At 38.0% G+C, this 12660-nt stretch overlaps 1 protein-coding gene across 1 annotated transcript in view; it reads right to left on the bottom strand.

Moving 5' to 3' along the window:
* Positions 1 to 12660, bottom strand: part of PCSK2 (proprotein convertase subtilisin/kexin type 2) — an 845391-nt gene that overhangs the window by 196617 nt on the left and 636114 nt on the right. The window contains exon 8 of the mRNA XM_085612711.1: positions 9121 to 9296. Within this exon, the coding sequence (XP_085468837.1) occupies positions 9121 to 9296 (176 nt within the window). The remainder of the gene's footprint in view (positions 1 to 9120; positions 9297 to 12660) is intronic.

Here is a 12660-nt window from a genome sequence, read left to right as displayed (position 1 = left end):
GACCTAACTTTGTTTGAAATCCTAATTTAAATGAGCCCAGGTGCAGACAAAGGGAAATGGAATTGTTGCCTGGAGTTTCTACGTGATTACTGTGCAATTATTACACGATTATACATCTTACACAGCCTATTCTTGGGCAGTTGTCATCATGTTGATATTTCATCCGCATGTGACTCATGATCACTAGGTCTATTTTCTGAGCTTTATTATTCTAATTGTTTTAAAGAATTTTTAAAAGGAAAGCTGAACTTGGGGGCACTGTGGGAATGTGTATTGGGGAAATTGAAGTGTGTTTTCATTGTGGGGAAATTAGTCTCTTAGCGGCCACTATTGGCCCATAATTGGAGAGCGGTTAGGGCTCTAGTTGACAGCAGCCTGTCAGCTGCTCCAGGCCGGTGCTATTAAATGTGGTTGCGGTGAAGACGCGGCGATGGAGCACCGAAGGCAAGACCGTTTGCGCTGGTCTGTGTCTGAACCTGTCCAGGGGCCAGGAACACTACCCCATTGTTCTTAGGTAAGCCAACGGTTTCGCTTATCAACTGCTTACCCTTCACTCTTTTGCTACAGAGGCTTGACCCATTCTCTTATTTAGACCATATTATAGCAGTTAGAAAGTGCCCACACTGTAAGTTCATGACCATTCCCCTGCATTCAAAGCTTGTGCCCTCTTTAGGGAACCAATTGGAGCACGGCAAGCCTGTCTCTGCCCAGAATTACCATGGTTTTCAATTTTTAAAGCAAACTTGTCATTCACTTGTAAAACACCATTGGACATATTTAACTTTGTTAGGGACCATGACCATGATGCCGTCCTTTTAACAGAAACTTGGCTCACTGAGACTTCAGGGCCAGAGGTCATCTCAGCTTTCCTCCCTTCCTAGAGCATCCTGATAATGGACAGTTAATACAAATAAAAATGGGAGCTATTGCTATTAGTTTTGAAGAATTTTTTATGTGTAAAATAGATAAGTTGACAATCTCCGAGTGTGCAGCTCTTCTTTTTTCATTGCTTTTAACTAAGAACTTGACTTTGTCTGAAGCCCTTATCTTTCGCCTACCTGGCAATGTGACCACGTGGACCTCTAGTATCTCCAAAATTCTTGCATCACCTATTCTTAAATTCTCCAACTTTACATTATTAGGTGATCTCAAAATCCATTTTGATAAAGTAGATTATAGTGTGGCTTCTGTTATAGAGGATTCTGCGTTTCTCAATGTTCATCTAATTTAGAACTTCCCTACTCACGCTGCTGGCCATATGCTGGACCCTATATTTTACAACCTTAGTGGTATGCAAACTGACAAGCCTATCCCTTTAACATAGACTGATCGTTTTGCAGTCCCTTTCTCCTTGTTGATCCAATCAGGACTCCAAATGGGAGACATTCCGAAGACATCTTATGGTGGGAGCTGGTCTAAGCTTAATGTTCCAGAACTCAATTATTTTCTTGAGGCCAACTGCCCCACATAGAGTGATTCAGTAGAATTGGAAGCTCAGACTTTAGACTCTTGGATTAGATCTTCTCTTGACGGGTCAATTCCCACTTCTAGTAAAATAAATGAACCAACTCTCTACCCTTCCTGGTGGTACAATGACTCATTGTCCCAAATTAACAAAACTGTGCAAAGGGCCAGAAATAGGATGGCGTAACACCAACAGTCAGGAGGACAAATTGAGCTAACAAAGTAACCTTAAAACATTATTAGAAAGAATGTAGCATTGCTAAAGTTAAATTCTACTCAGATAAGACACAGTGATAAAAAACTGCCCTAATACCTTATTTAGGGTACTCAAGAATCTCTCACATCAGGCAAGTACCATCCCCACTACTCCTCTCACACAAGTGCAATGTGATGAAATTGCAGAAAGTAGCAGAAATGCAGTCCTGTTTTGTCGGCACTTCTGTGGTTAGCCCCTCCGACTTGTGCTTTGAATTTCTTCCATCCTCTAGATGTGACTTCATTCAGCTCTCTGCTTGTAGCTACTAGAGCAGGCTCTCCACTCAACCCCTGTAACCCCTTGACACAGGGCAAACCTGTATCACCAGTTATGGTGCAATTTACTCAACTATGCAATTCCTCCTTGACAGAAGGTGCTGTTCCGCCAGCGTGAAAGCTTGCTCTAGTTACACCTTTATTAAAAATAGAAATTTGGACCCTTTTGCACGGTCAAACTATAAACCTATATCCCTCCCACATTGGCTAAGGTACTGGAAAAACATGTCAACCTACAGGTCTCAACTTATATTTAACTAAATGGTTTATTGCATCCTTCTCAATCAGGTTCTGGTCACAGTACAGAATTTGCCCTTCTCAGCGTTTTGGAATACCTGGGCTGCCAGCATAACTGCACTGATCCTTTTTGCATCACAGTGCTGCATTCAACACTGTGAACCATTACATTCTGTTGTCCAGGCTAGGAGATATGGGCATGCAGAGTGCAGCCATGGTGTGGCTGAGCTCTTTCTTACATGACAACACCATTCAAGTGCATTCATGGCATCATAGGTCTAACTCACACCACCTAGTTTACGGGGTGCTGCAGGGCTCGATCCTGAGCCTCTACTTTTCAACCTACATGTGAGACCATAAGTTGAGACTGTATGGGCTTCCATTGGTCTTGTATACAGATGATACCCAAATTGTGGTATCCTTATCAACTAAGGATAACCACAAGGCAGAATCTCTTAACATCTGTCTTACCCAAGTTTTCATCCTGGATGACTGGTAATTCATTAAAATTGAATGGAGACAAGATGGAGGTTCTGCTGGTGGGTAACCAACCCCACCTTCGGGGACCTCATCTGTGGCTATCTGCTATGGGTACCACCCCCTTGCCAGTCCATGAGCTAAAACATTTATGGGTAAGGCTCGAAAAAGTTGTCTATGAGCCATCAGAGCACCCTTAAGTAGTTATGAAAATCTTGATGTGCCTTTCAGCCCCTGCTCAAAGAACAGTAGTCCAGGCTACGGCAATGTTCTATATTTGGGAGCTGCAGCTTCTCAGCTTAAGTGGTTTCAGACCATACAAAATGCGGCGGCATGGCTCCTTCTTCATCCACCCAGATTAATATCATCAGCCAGTATGTTATACAGCCTTCACTGGTTGCCAAACAAATGTTTGGTTCAGTTTAAAGACTTATGCTATATGCATAAATATCGTTTCAACACAGGGTCCATGTAGTTAAGACATTTGGTGTCCTGGTAGACTCCTAAATGCTCTTTCTGCTCCAGACATCTGAAGCTGGCTGTAATCCCCAGAGTTAAGAGCATTTTGCATATTTGGGAACTCAAATGTGGAACACCATCATCGAGAACCTGCAAATCGCTTACAGTTTCGTAAACTGCTCATAAATCTAGTGCCACCCAATTTCTTCCTACCCGTGCAATGGAGCATGCATTCACTGACAGAGAAATATAACTAAAATTGGAGAAATGCAATCTGACGTTCTCCTGCCAACAAATACTTGGCAGCAGAATAAAGAGTGGACCTTTGGACGTTCGATGAGATTTGTAGAGTCCTATCGATAGGGGACTGGGCTAGTCAACGTGTGGCGACAACTATACAGTTATTTTAATGTACGAACATGGTATGAAAATCTTAAATCATTTGAGAAGGCTGTATTTGTGGTGTTTGTTGTGTATTTATAAAACCTAGATAAATAAACTGATATTATTTGAAAAACGCCTCCATAGATCTCAATCCATCATGGGAAAATCCAACATAAATTAATTAAAAGAGAAAATAACTTACTCATAATAATAAAGACTGAACTTTGTTTCTGAAAATAAATACCTTTTACATATAATCACCTTGCAAAGTACTCTAAATCTCTGTATGTTTAATTTGAGAGATTATCATCAATATCATCCAATGAAGGAAGCATTTTTAAACCGTCATGTTACCCTATGTTTTAAGTAGTGCTTTATATGGGCAGGTCCTGTCTGGGACTGAGTATCTGGACTTCTTTAATTGTAAAAGGAGAGTATTGCACGTCTCAGCACTGCTGCAAGGCATTTCAATGAAACGTTCCAGCACTTCTCAGGCACAAACATGCGCTATAAATAGTGAGCACCTGCACTTCTATATTGCCATTTAAATAACTGGTTATAACTTAAGCATGAACAAACTTACTGCCCTACCACATCGGATATCAAAAGCGAGGACAGAAATAAATTAACTGACTGTTGTTCTGCCTTAAAATCGACAGGGCTTGATTACAATAATTATTCCTAGGTTTGCTTCGCAAAGATCAAATTTCTATATAAATTGATTTCTGAAATCATAAATGGGGGACTTTTACATTCAAAGGTGCATTTGCAAATTCTGAAAATGTCACCATTTTAGGTCTGCGTATAAAAGGTAGAAAAAGAGAGAGAACGCCATTGTATTACGCGAGACTGTAATGGGAGGCTTTTTATAACAAAACTCATTTCTGCCTGGAAAAGATGAAAAATAACTAGGTTGATCCACTTCTAGATTCCATTTCCACGAACAGAAATTTCTACCTGGAACATTTTGTGCTTGCTAACAATGTGCCCGCTGGTGTACTCCAGGAAATCTCACACTGTTAGAGAGTGCCTGATTTGCTGAACTCCTCCTGGCATTGTTTATGAGTCACTCAAATTTGGGGCATTAACTTAAAAAATAGTAGCAATCCTGTGAAATTGTTTCCGAATTTGTATTATTGGTCTAAGTGCAAAGTAAACTGCACAGAAACGTGCATCTCTTTGGGGTTAATTCAGAGTCATTAAAACCTAAGCAACATCTAACTTGTGATTAATAGATTGCAGTTTTGTGCTGTGCCTAAATGTCTGGGGCATATGTGGAGCATTAGGAGGAGGAGCCTCCTTATAATTTTATGATATTAATCTATGGAAAAATAACTTCACTTTTAACCGATAATTGTCTCTGTATAAGGTGAAATGTCCACCATTTGCAGTGATTTTAACTTTTTTTTATAGGCTGTTTCCAATGATTCCTCTTACCTGTTCTATATTTTTTATCTGTATTTGTGTGGTTGCAAAGACCTTTGATGGCATTTGGTTGCCAAAATAACATTATTTCACTAAATAGGTGGAGTTGCTCTACAGGAAAAATACTTGAAGACATGCAAAGACAAAAGCGAATTTTATAGTTTTTACCTCTAAAAGGAGCTAAACAAAAGACGTATTGAAAGGCTTGCAGAAAAGGTCACTCCACAGGTCTCCAGCTTACTTCCAGCTCTTCAGCATATGTCAGACAAACATAATGTGCTGAGAAAAAACCTTTCTGTGAATCAGTGCATGCGACTCATCCATTAGGTAATGGCTCAACAGGGTCTATCACAATATGCATCATTATCCTCCTGCTGCGGTTGGCTCGCGAAGGTCACACGTTGGCAGTCATCAAATCTCCCACTTCCCCTTGATGGACAAACAATACTGAAGGTCCTCACATCAGACATCATGGACAGTATTTCTTTCATTCTCTCTCAAATGACCTCTTTCGCGAACTGAGCAAAGGCAGGATCACAGCAAGAAGCGCAGCTAAAGAAAAGGAATGGTCAGATGAACATGTGAGGGAGGGGACATGGCAGGTGTCAAGCTGTACTCAAATGTATGAGATGCATGACTACTGAAACATCTTTCAAATGTGGTACAGTGATCGGATTCACTGTTAGAAACTTACCAGTTCAGATAAAATTCTTCTCTATGTAAATATTTCTCTCTATGTAAAGGTTTTTGCAGATACACCTATGCCTGTGTGTATTAATACATACATTTTGAGCACCTCACCATAGAACATCAGAGTAAGAACACATTAGAAATATACCGGGTGAGAGGAGGAAATGCCTCAAGATTGTTCACAATAAGAAAATGGGGATTTCTGTTGTCAGGTTAGTGGGCAGAGAGGCTGCAAGGGTGCATTTTTCATTGTCAGTAAGGGAAACTGCACATTCATGTTGTGAAAAGTCTTACAGTAAGTTAATATAGCCATGGTCTGTAAGCCAAAACTATGGTTCAGATTGGAAGTATTATTTTAACGGTGTGTTGTTTGCTACTTTTTTCTCTTATTATATGGTCTTGTTGTGTTCTGTTTATGGGTTAGAGTACTGTGTCTTGGTATTGGAGTGCTGGAGTGTTGCTGCATAATTTGAATTCTGGTGAGTTGCATGTTTTTTATGTTGTTTTGCTGCCTTTCTGTTGTGTTGTGCTGCTTTGGAGATATTATCCTGCGGTGCAGTGTGTTAGAATAGAAATGATTTTGTTTGTGCATTGCTCTAATGGAAGTTAGCATTTGCGGTGCCATTTTGTATCTGGGTGCCATTTCGAATCATGATCAAAACTAATTCTTTGCTATTTCCGAGAAACAGCCTCTGCTAGGTTCTTCAAAGCTGAGTTTTGCTAAACAAATGAATGCACTGTTCTTATTAGCGCATACCTTTCCCACTAGATACAGGCCTTCTCCCACTTGTCTTGTGGCAGGGATGGCTAGTGCGACCTTGCGTGGTAAATAGCGTGTGCCCGGCCTTAGAATAAAAACGTACTCCCTGTATTTCTTTGTTTAGCTGCATCTGTTTGGAAAATTCCATTGTGGGTATGCCATCGTTGGTGTTGAAATGTACATAATGTATCTTTATGCTTGCTGATATTAGTCCCTCTGCAGCACTCCTAGCGACTGGGCAGACTGGGCTCCACTCTGAGTGTACCCGAATAAACAGTTATTGGTTTGTATTCTCTGCTGTCTGACCAACTCTTCATTTGGTACGGAAGGCTAAGAGGTGGTCGTGAGTGACCCGGGTGACCCTAATCGGGCCACATCCTTCAAGTGTTATTCAATTGTTGTATGTGGTAGTGTGGTGACATTATTGTGCATTGTTATTCTCATACTTCGAATGCAGTTTATCTGCTTAAATATGCACACTGTAATCACTTTTCACATCTATCTCAAACCCATTGTCACAATACAATGGTAAAAGGTGTTTGCTACAAACAATGCCCTATCTACAACAAAGACTATGTAATAGTACCACACAAAAAAGGTGTGATTCAGCCAAATTACTTCTCAAAAAGGGACTCATAGAAAACCAGAAATTTGGCTGAACAGTAAGTGCTGTCAGGATAGGAAAAATATTCTACTTAATAAGAATTTAAAAAACAATATGTTTATAAGCAGTTGAGTTGGTTTTGTGATTTACTGAATCATCCAAAAGTGGAACGGGTATCCTTTAATTGAGATGAGGCAAAATAATTTCTATGAAAATATGGATGGAGTTTCGGGACTACTATACTGCTTTCCTGTCGTTGCCATTCAGAATATGGAGCACCAAATTATTCTGCTACATTATTCTGCTACAACAGTATTGCAGCCAGAAAATCAACTACAAAAATATCATGAAGGTATATATATATATATATATATATATATATATATATATATATATATATATATATATATATATATAGACAAGGTACATGTATGTGAGGTTAAGTATAGTATATCTATCCTAACTATTTAATCTATATTTTTATTCTTTAACTTTCCCTACTTCTCTTTTTAATTTATTTGAATTTTGTATTATTTGTTCTTTCTTTAGTCTTCTTTAGTTTCATTCTTTTTCCTAATTCTGCTTTTTTTTCTTGGTAGAGGGTTTTTTTATGCTTCATTATTATAACATGTGCATTTAGTAAACTCTTTTCGTTCTTACTTATTTCATTTTCATGATTTTTCTGACATTTTTTGTAATTTTCTTTTATTTTTCCTTCAATTTTCATTCTATTCTTTCTTATTATTGTTCTCACAGTTTTAATTGTTCTTCAGCTTTGTTTATTTTAGTGTTTTCTTTTTTTTCTTTTTGTTTTTGAGCCTTAGTTTAACTTTCTACTGCTTTGTCTTTGTTTTTCATACAATTCACTTTTCTACCTTTCTGTGTTTCTTCTTACTTCCTTGTTTATTCTATTACAATAAAATGTTTTAATTAGATGGTCTATATTGATAAGTATAAACGTAAGAAATAATATTTTTTTATTTTATTATGCAGAAGTATATCTAATTTAAAGAGCATTTTTATATATTATGTACATAAATCTGTTTACAATAAGCAAAATGGGCAATGATATATGTATTTGTGTTTGATGGCAATGTTAGTTTTCCTTTTTTGTTTTTGGTAAGATGAATAATATTTAATATGGCTCATTTCCAAAGGTTTATTTTTATTGGAGTTGGTAGTGATCCATGGTACTGCAGTCTTTCTTAAAAATAGTTTTACGAACTTATCTCTTTATTTTTGTAAATGCATACCTTTTTCCTTTAAGGGAAACAGGTTTCATTTTTTAAAAAAAGGGCTTTATTTAATAACAATCACAGGCCACTGTTCCTCTGATGACAGCAAATTCTAGCCATGGGCAATTTGCAACCTACCTCATTAATATTCATGAGGTCAGTCGAATTGTGATTTGGTATTTTGTAAACTAACCTATTAATACAAAGTTCTGTTAACATAATATCGCTGGATTCTCTAAAAGTCAGTGCACAAATTGTGACCACTTTTAACGAATCCCATAAATATACAACTTGGCCCATGGTTCTATAAAATTTTTTAACATTTTTCTGAGAGAACAGTAGCCGATCGAGTGTTCCTTCTTGTAGTTCCTGGTATACTTTTGTAATTGTCTCCAAATGTTTCATTTGGGCACACTTTTCATATTCATTTGTCTATAGACAGTTATAACACATGGCGCACGCATTGATTACTCATTAGCAGCCAATAGGATGCATATAATGGAATTATCATATAGTTGCATTACCAGGCAGTGCATTATATAATTTGATTTGCCAAATAGCAGCCCAGCAATGAGTTTAACAGCTTTCCCTACCCCAAATAAACTTTTATACTTGATAAAATGAGGCTCATTTGTGCTTTTTGATCTTACCATGTCTTCTTATTCATCTTAACATACTTTTCACATGCTATCTAACCATCCTATATGGTGCTCCTAACTGAAGGATAGACTGAGGTAAATTGAAGCACACACAAGTGCAATTATATTGCATGTTTAAATTCATGGTGTTGCAATATATCTATAAAACCGGAATATATGTATACAAGGGGAGAGTGGATAAAGCAGAAATGTTACCTTGTTGACCCCATCTGCCATTGCTTGTAATGTAAGTTCTCTTGGTCCATCTACGGTCTTGCCATCGTCTGTTGGTCCCCAGCTGGCACTATAAATGTCTATGATTTGGGGCATATGGCTGATGGAAGAAGCTTCAATGATATCTGTCATAAATGGTTGGTCTAACATACGAATACCTGTTCAAGTTAATTTGAAACAACAGGAGGAAAACGTTAGCATGAATCCCTAGGATGTAATATTTGCATAAGAGACAACAATGCATGGTGTAACCCTAAACCAGAAACACAACTAGCACATGCACAAAGAACAGAGAACTAGAAGGGGCTCATAAGGAATGTTCATATATACATAGAGCATTTTCATTCTAAAGGAGAATATGATTAATACCTTAAATTTAACAATAATTTTTGTTTACTTCTTTATGGTTGATTAAAGATTTAGATCTCTTTTTTACACATTGAGGAGTTTGCATATCATGAAGTAAATGCAATTGAATCTATCGTACTGTTCAATTTTGAAGGCTTATGAAAAGTAATAAAACACTCGGGTTCTGTACAGCGCTGCAAGTTTCCACATCCTCCCCACCAGTGTGCATCAGACTCAGTCAGAGAGTAAACACATTTAAGTGTCCTACATATTTCCAAGGCTAATACCAACAGCGCCACAGTGTACCACTTGGGGTGATGATCCACGTGTAAAGGATGTCTAGTGAGACCATTAGCTCATTTCGCACTGGCCAATAAGAAAAACACATTACTGTAGGAGAGCCGGTTCTCTGCAGACTTGGGTAAGAACTGGATCGGCTGCCAAGACTCGAACTGATGGGCAACTCCTAACCAAATATTTTTATATGTATAGTCCTGAGAATCAGAGCACTAAGTAATACAGACATGTACAGACTAGAGCATTAAGTGTGCACCCTAGGTACTACTCATACAGTGTCACCCTTATAATAAATGGTTTACAAAACATATATGGCTGGACCTTAAAGCTCTACCTCAGTCTAGCAAAACATGCAAACCAAGAGATGAACTGTTTCTTTCTCCTGCATGTCATCACAGATAGAAGAGAAACAAGATTGTAGCCCTCTCTGACTATTTCAAAAAGGTAATGAAACAAAGGTTGCTAAATGAAGCATTTCATGCGATAGCTCTTTTGATCTCCCTGTTATGATTCCGCGGTGCATCTAACATATCGTTGGACACCCAATAACACCTTTGGAGAAACCATCTAGAATCAATTCTTTATCCTAATAAAGGTTAACTACAGAGAGAAAAACTACATAATACCAAATGGAAAACCACTTTTAAATACTATGGTCCTTATTTAGAGTTTCGAATGTGGGCGACTCTGTTCTAAACGTGGTGGATGTCCCACCCTCTGTCTTACAAGTACATTATAAACTGTGGCACTTGTAATACAGTGGGCAGGATATCTGCCACATTTTGACGGAGTATTCCACCTGCAAAACTCTAAACAAGTCCCTCAAACTTTAGAGGAATAGCATTTGTAACTCCCACAGAGAAAGTGTTTTTAAGTACTCTGTAACCAGTAAGAAGACAGGATATACTTGGAGTCAGTTGCTTGAAGGACCTGTCATTTCACCACTTGCTGAGCAGGGCAACCAGTAGTATTGCAAAATCATCTCACATTTTATTGAACTGAACCAACTGATTTCTATGTTCTAGCGAAGTTGTGAAAACCCTGACACTTTTGTACTGTATAGCCAGAGACAGCTTGAATGTGTTTTATTCTTCTGCATTTGTTCTTAGTGCAGTCCATGTCTTTCAATAGTTCCTTGATCTTTTGTTGCTAAACAGAGTTTTCAAATTGCACTACAACTGCATGAGGGGACATTTTTCTATTAACTGCTTACCAGGCTCCGTCAAGTGATACTTGTAAGCCACCTGCATGAATCTGTTCCTACAAATATTTTTTTCTTCTTTCTCCAAGCATTGTGTGACTCTCAGATTCTCTGTCTCTTTTCAGGCTAAAGAGCACACTTCATATTGATTTTCTATAAAGTGACATGAGCTATGGTAAATCTACCACCTTTTTACTAAGCCATCCTCTTTAAATGTTATCTGAACAACTGCTACATATAGCAGTAGTCTTGTGGCTTTATTAGCTGCAAAAATCAGAAATATACTTTTGGTAGAAATGATTGCCATACCAAACTAACACTGCATTGGCATCAGATACAATCAATCTCAAACTTGAAAATCCTCCACATCCATTACCACTGTTCAAGAATCACTTTCTACAGAGATCTTTTTCCATGTTCTTACAGTAGCTGCGGCTTGCTTCTGAAAGCTCAAAGTATTCAGGACTATTATTTCTTGCCTTACTTCCTTAAGTATGGTTACACTTGTTAATATACATTTGTGTATGTTTAAAGTCACGCATTACATGTGACCAAGCCGAAAAACTCAAGTGCACAAGTTTCAACCCTCAAGCTCTTCTCTTTGCTTGCTTTGTTGGCTGCCACTAGAGTGTCTTGGAGGGCACTCTGAATCATTTATTAAAACTATTTACAGACAAAGAAGCAATACTCCTTGCCAAAAGTGTCGTAAGACATGTTATTTGCCACACGATGCATTCTCTTTACTGCAGAAAGAACATAAACTGGCTTCTGGTAATGCATAAACACATTAGACACAGTTCAGATTGATGATGTTCTATCCAGTATCATCATTAAGGTAATAGCTGGTTATCAGTGTTCACCAAAGTAGTAATTCAGGGCTGTGTTAAAGAAAAATCAGATCTTACAAGGGATACTGCACTTGCACAACAGAGCTTTGCTACAAGGCAGCAGGCCTTTCTCGGATAAAAATGTGTCTTAAGTCTTTAAAGTAATACCAAATATTAACATTAAAATCAAGACACTAAACAATAAAATTAGAAGAACATTTATTAGGTAAACCACCACCAAATGATACAAATCGGAGGAGTAGATCAGAAGCTGACAGAACAGCCAGTTAGTGGATGATTTCCCCAATGGGTGATTTAGACTTTGGTGAGAAATCTTGAAGGAGGTACAGAGTTCTGTGGTGTGTGAGGAAACTGCTGGGGAAAGATCAAATTGAAAATGCTGGTATTGTATTTACTCTTTTTGGGTTTACTCCTAGATTCATAATTACAATGTTTGCTTTTTAGATGATTAGCAAAAGCAGGACCTGCCATATAAGGCTGCTGACTTGGAATTTCAATGGACTAAATTCTGAATGGAGGCTCAAGAACAATTGTTCCAACTGAATCTTTACATTATTTGGATATAAGAGGCCAACATTTCAATAAAGAGATTGCCTGCTTTTGCCGTAACTTTGGTTTCCAGTTCTTCAAGTTACTATGCAGACTTGTCCATTAAAGGAGTCAGAATATTATTTAAGGGCTAATCTTAATGATAAAGTTGGTTAGGCTGGGGCTATGTTAGAACATGATGAGAGACTAGCAACCATTGGCTCAGTATGCAGTGCAAATATTGATGATTCTCTATGTATGTTCAGCTGCTTCGGGAGTCATCATAATCGGATAGCCCTC

The sequence above is a fragment of the Triturus cristatus genome, chromosome 6 (genome assembly GCF_964204655.1).
Source record: "Triturus cristatus chromosome 6, aTriCri1.1, whole genome shotgun sequence".
Classification (NCBI taxonomy): domain Eukaryota; kingdom Metazoa; phylum Chordata; class Amphibia; order Caudata; family Salamandridae; genus Triturus; species Triturus cristatus.
The sequence above is the reverse complement of the archived record's forward strand: the minus strand, read 5'-3'. Positions and strand labels throughout refer to the sequence as shown.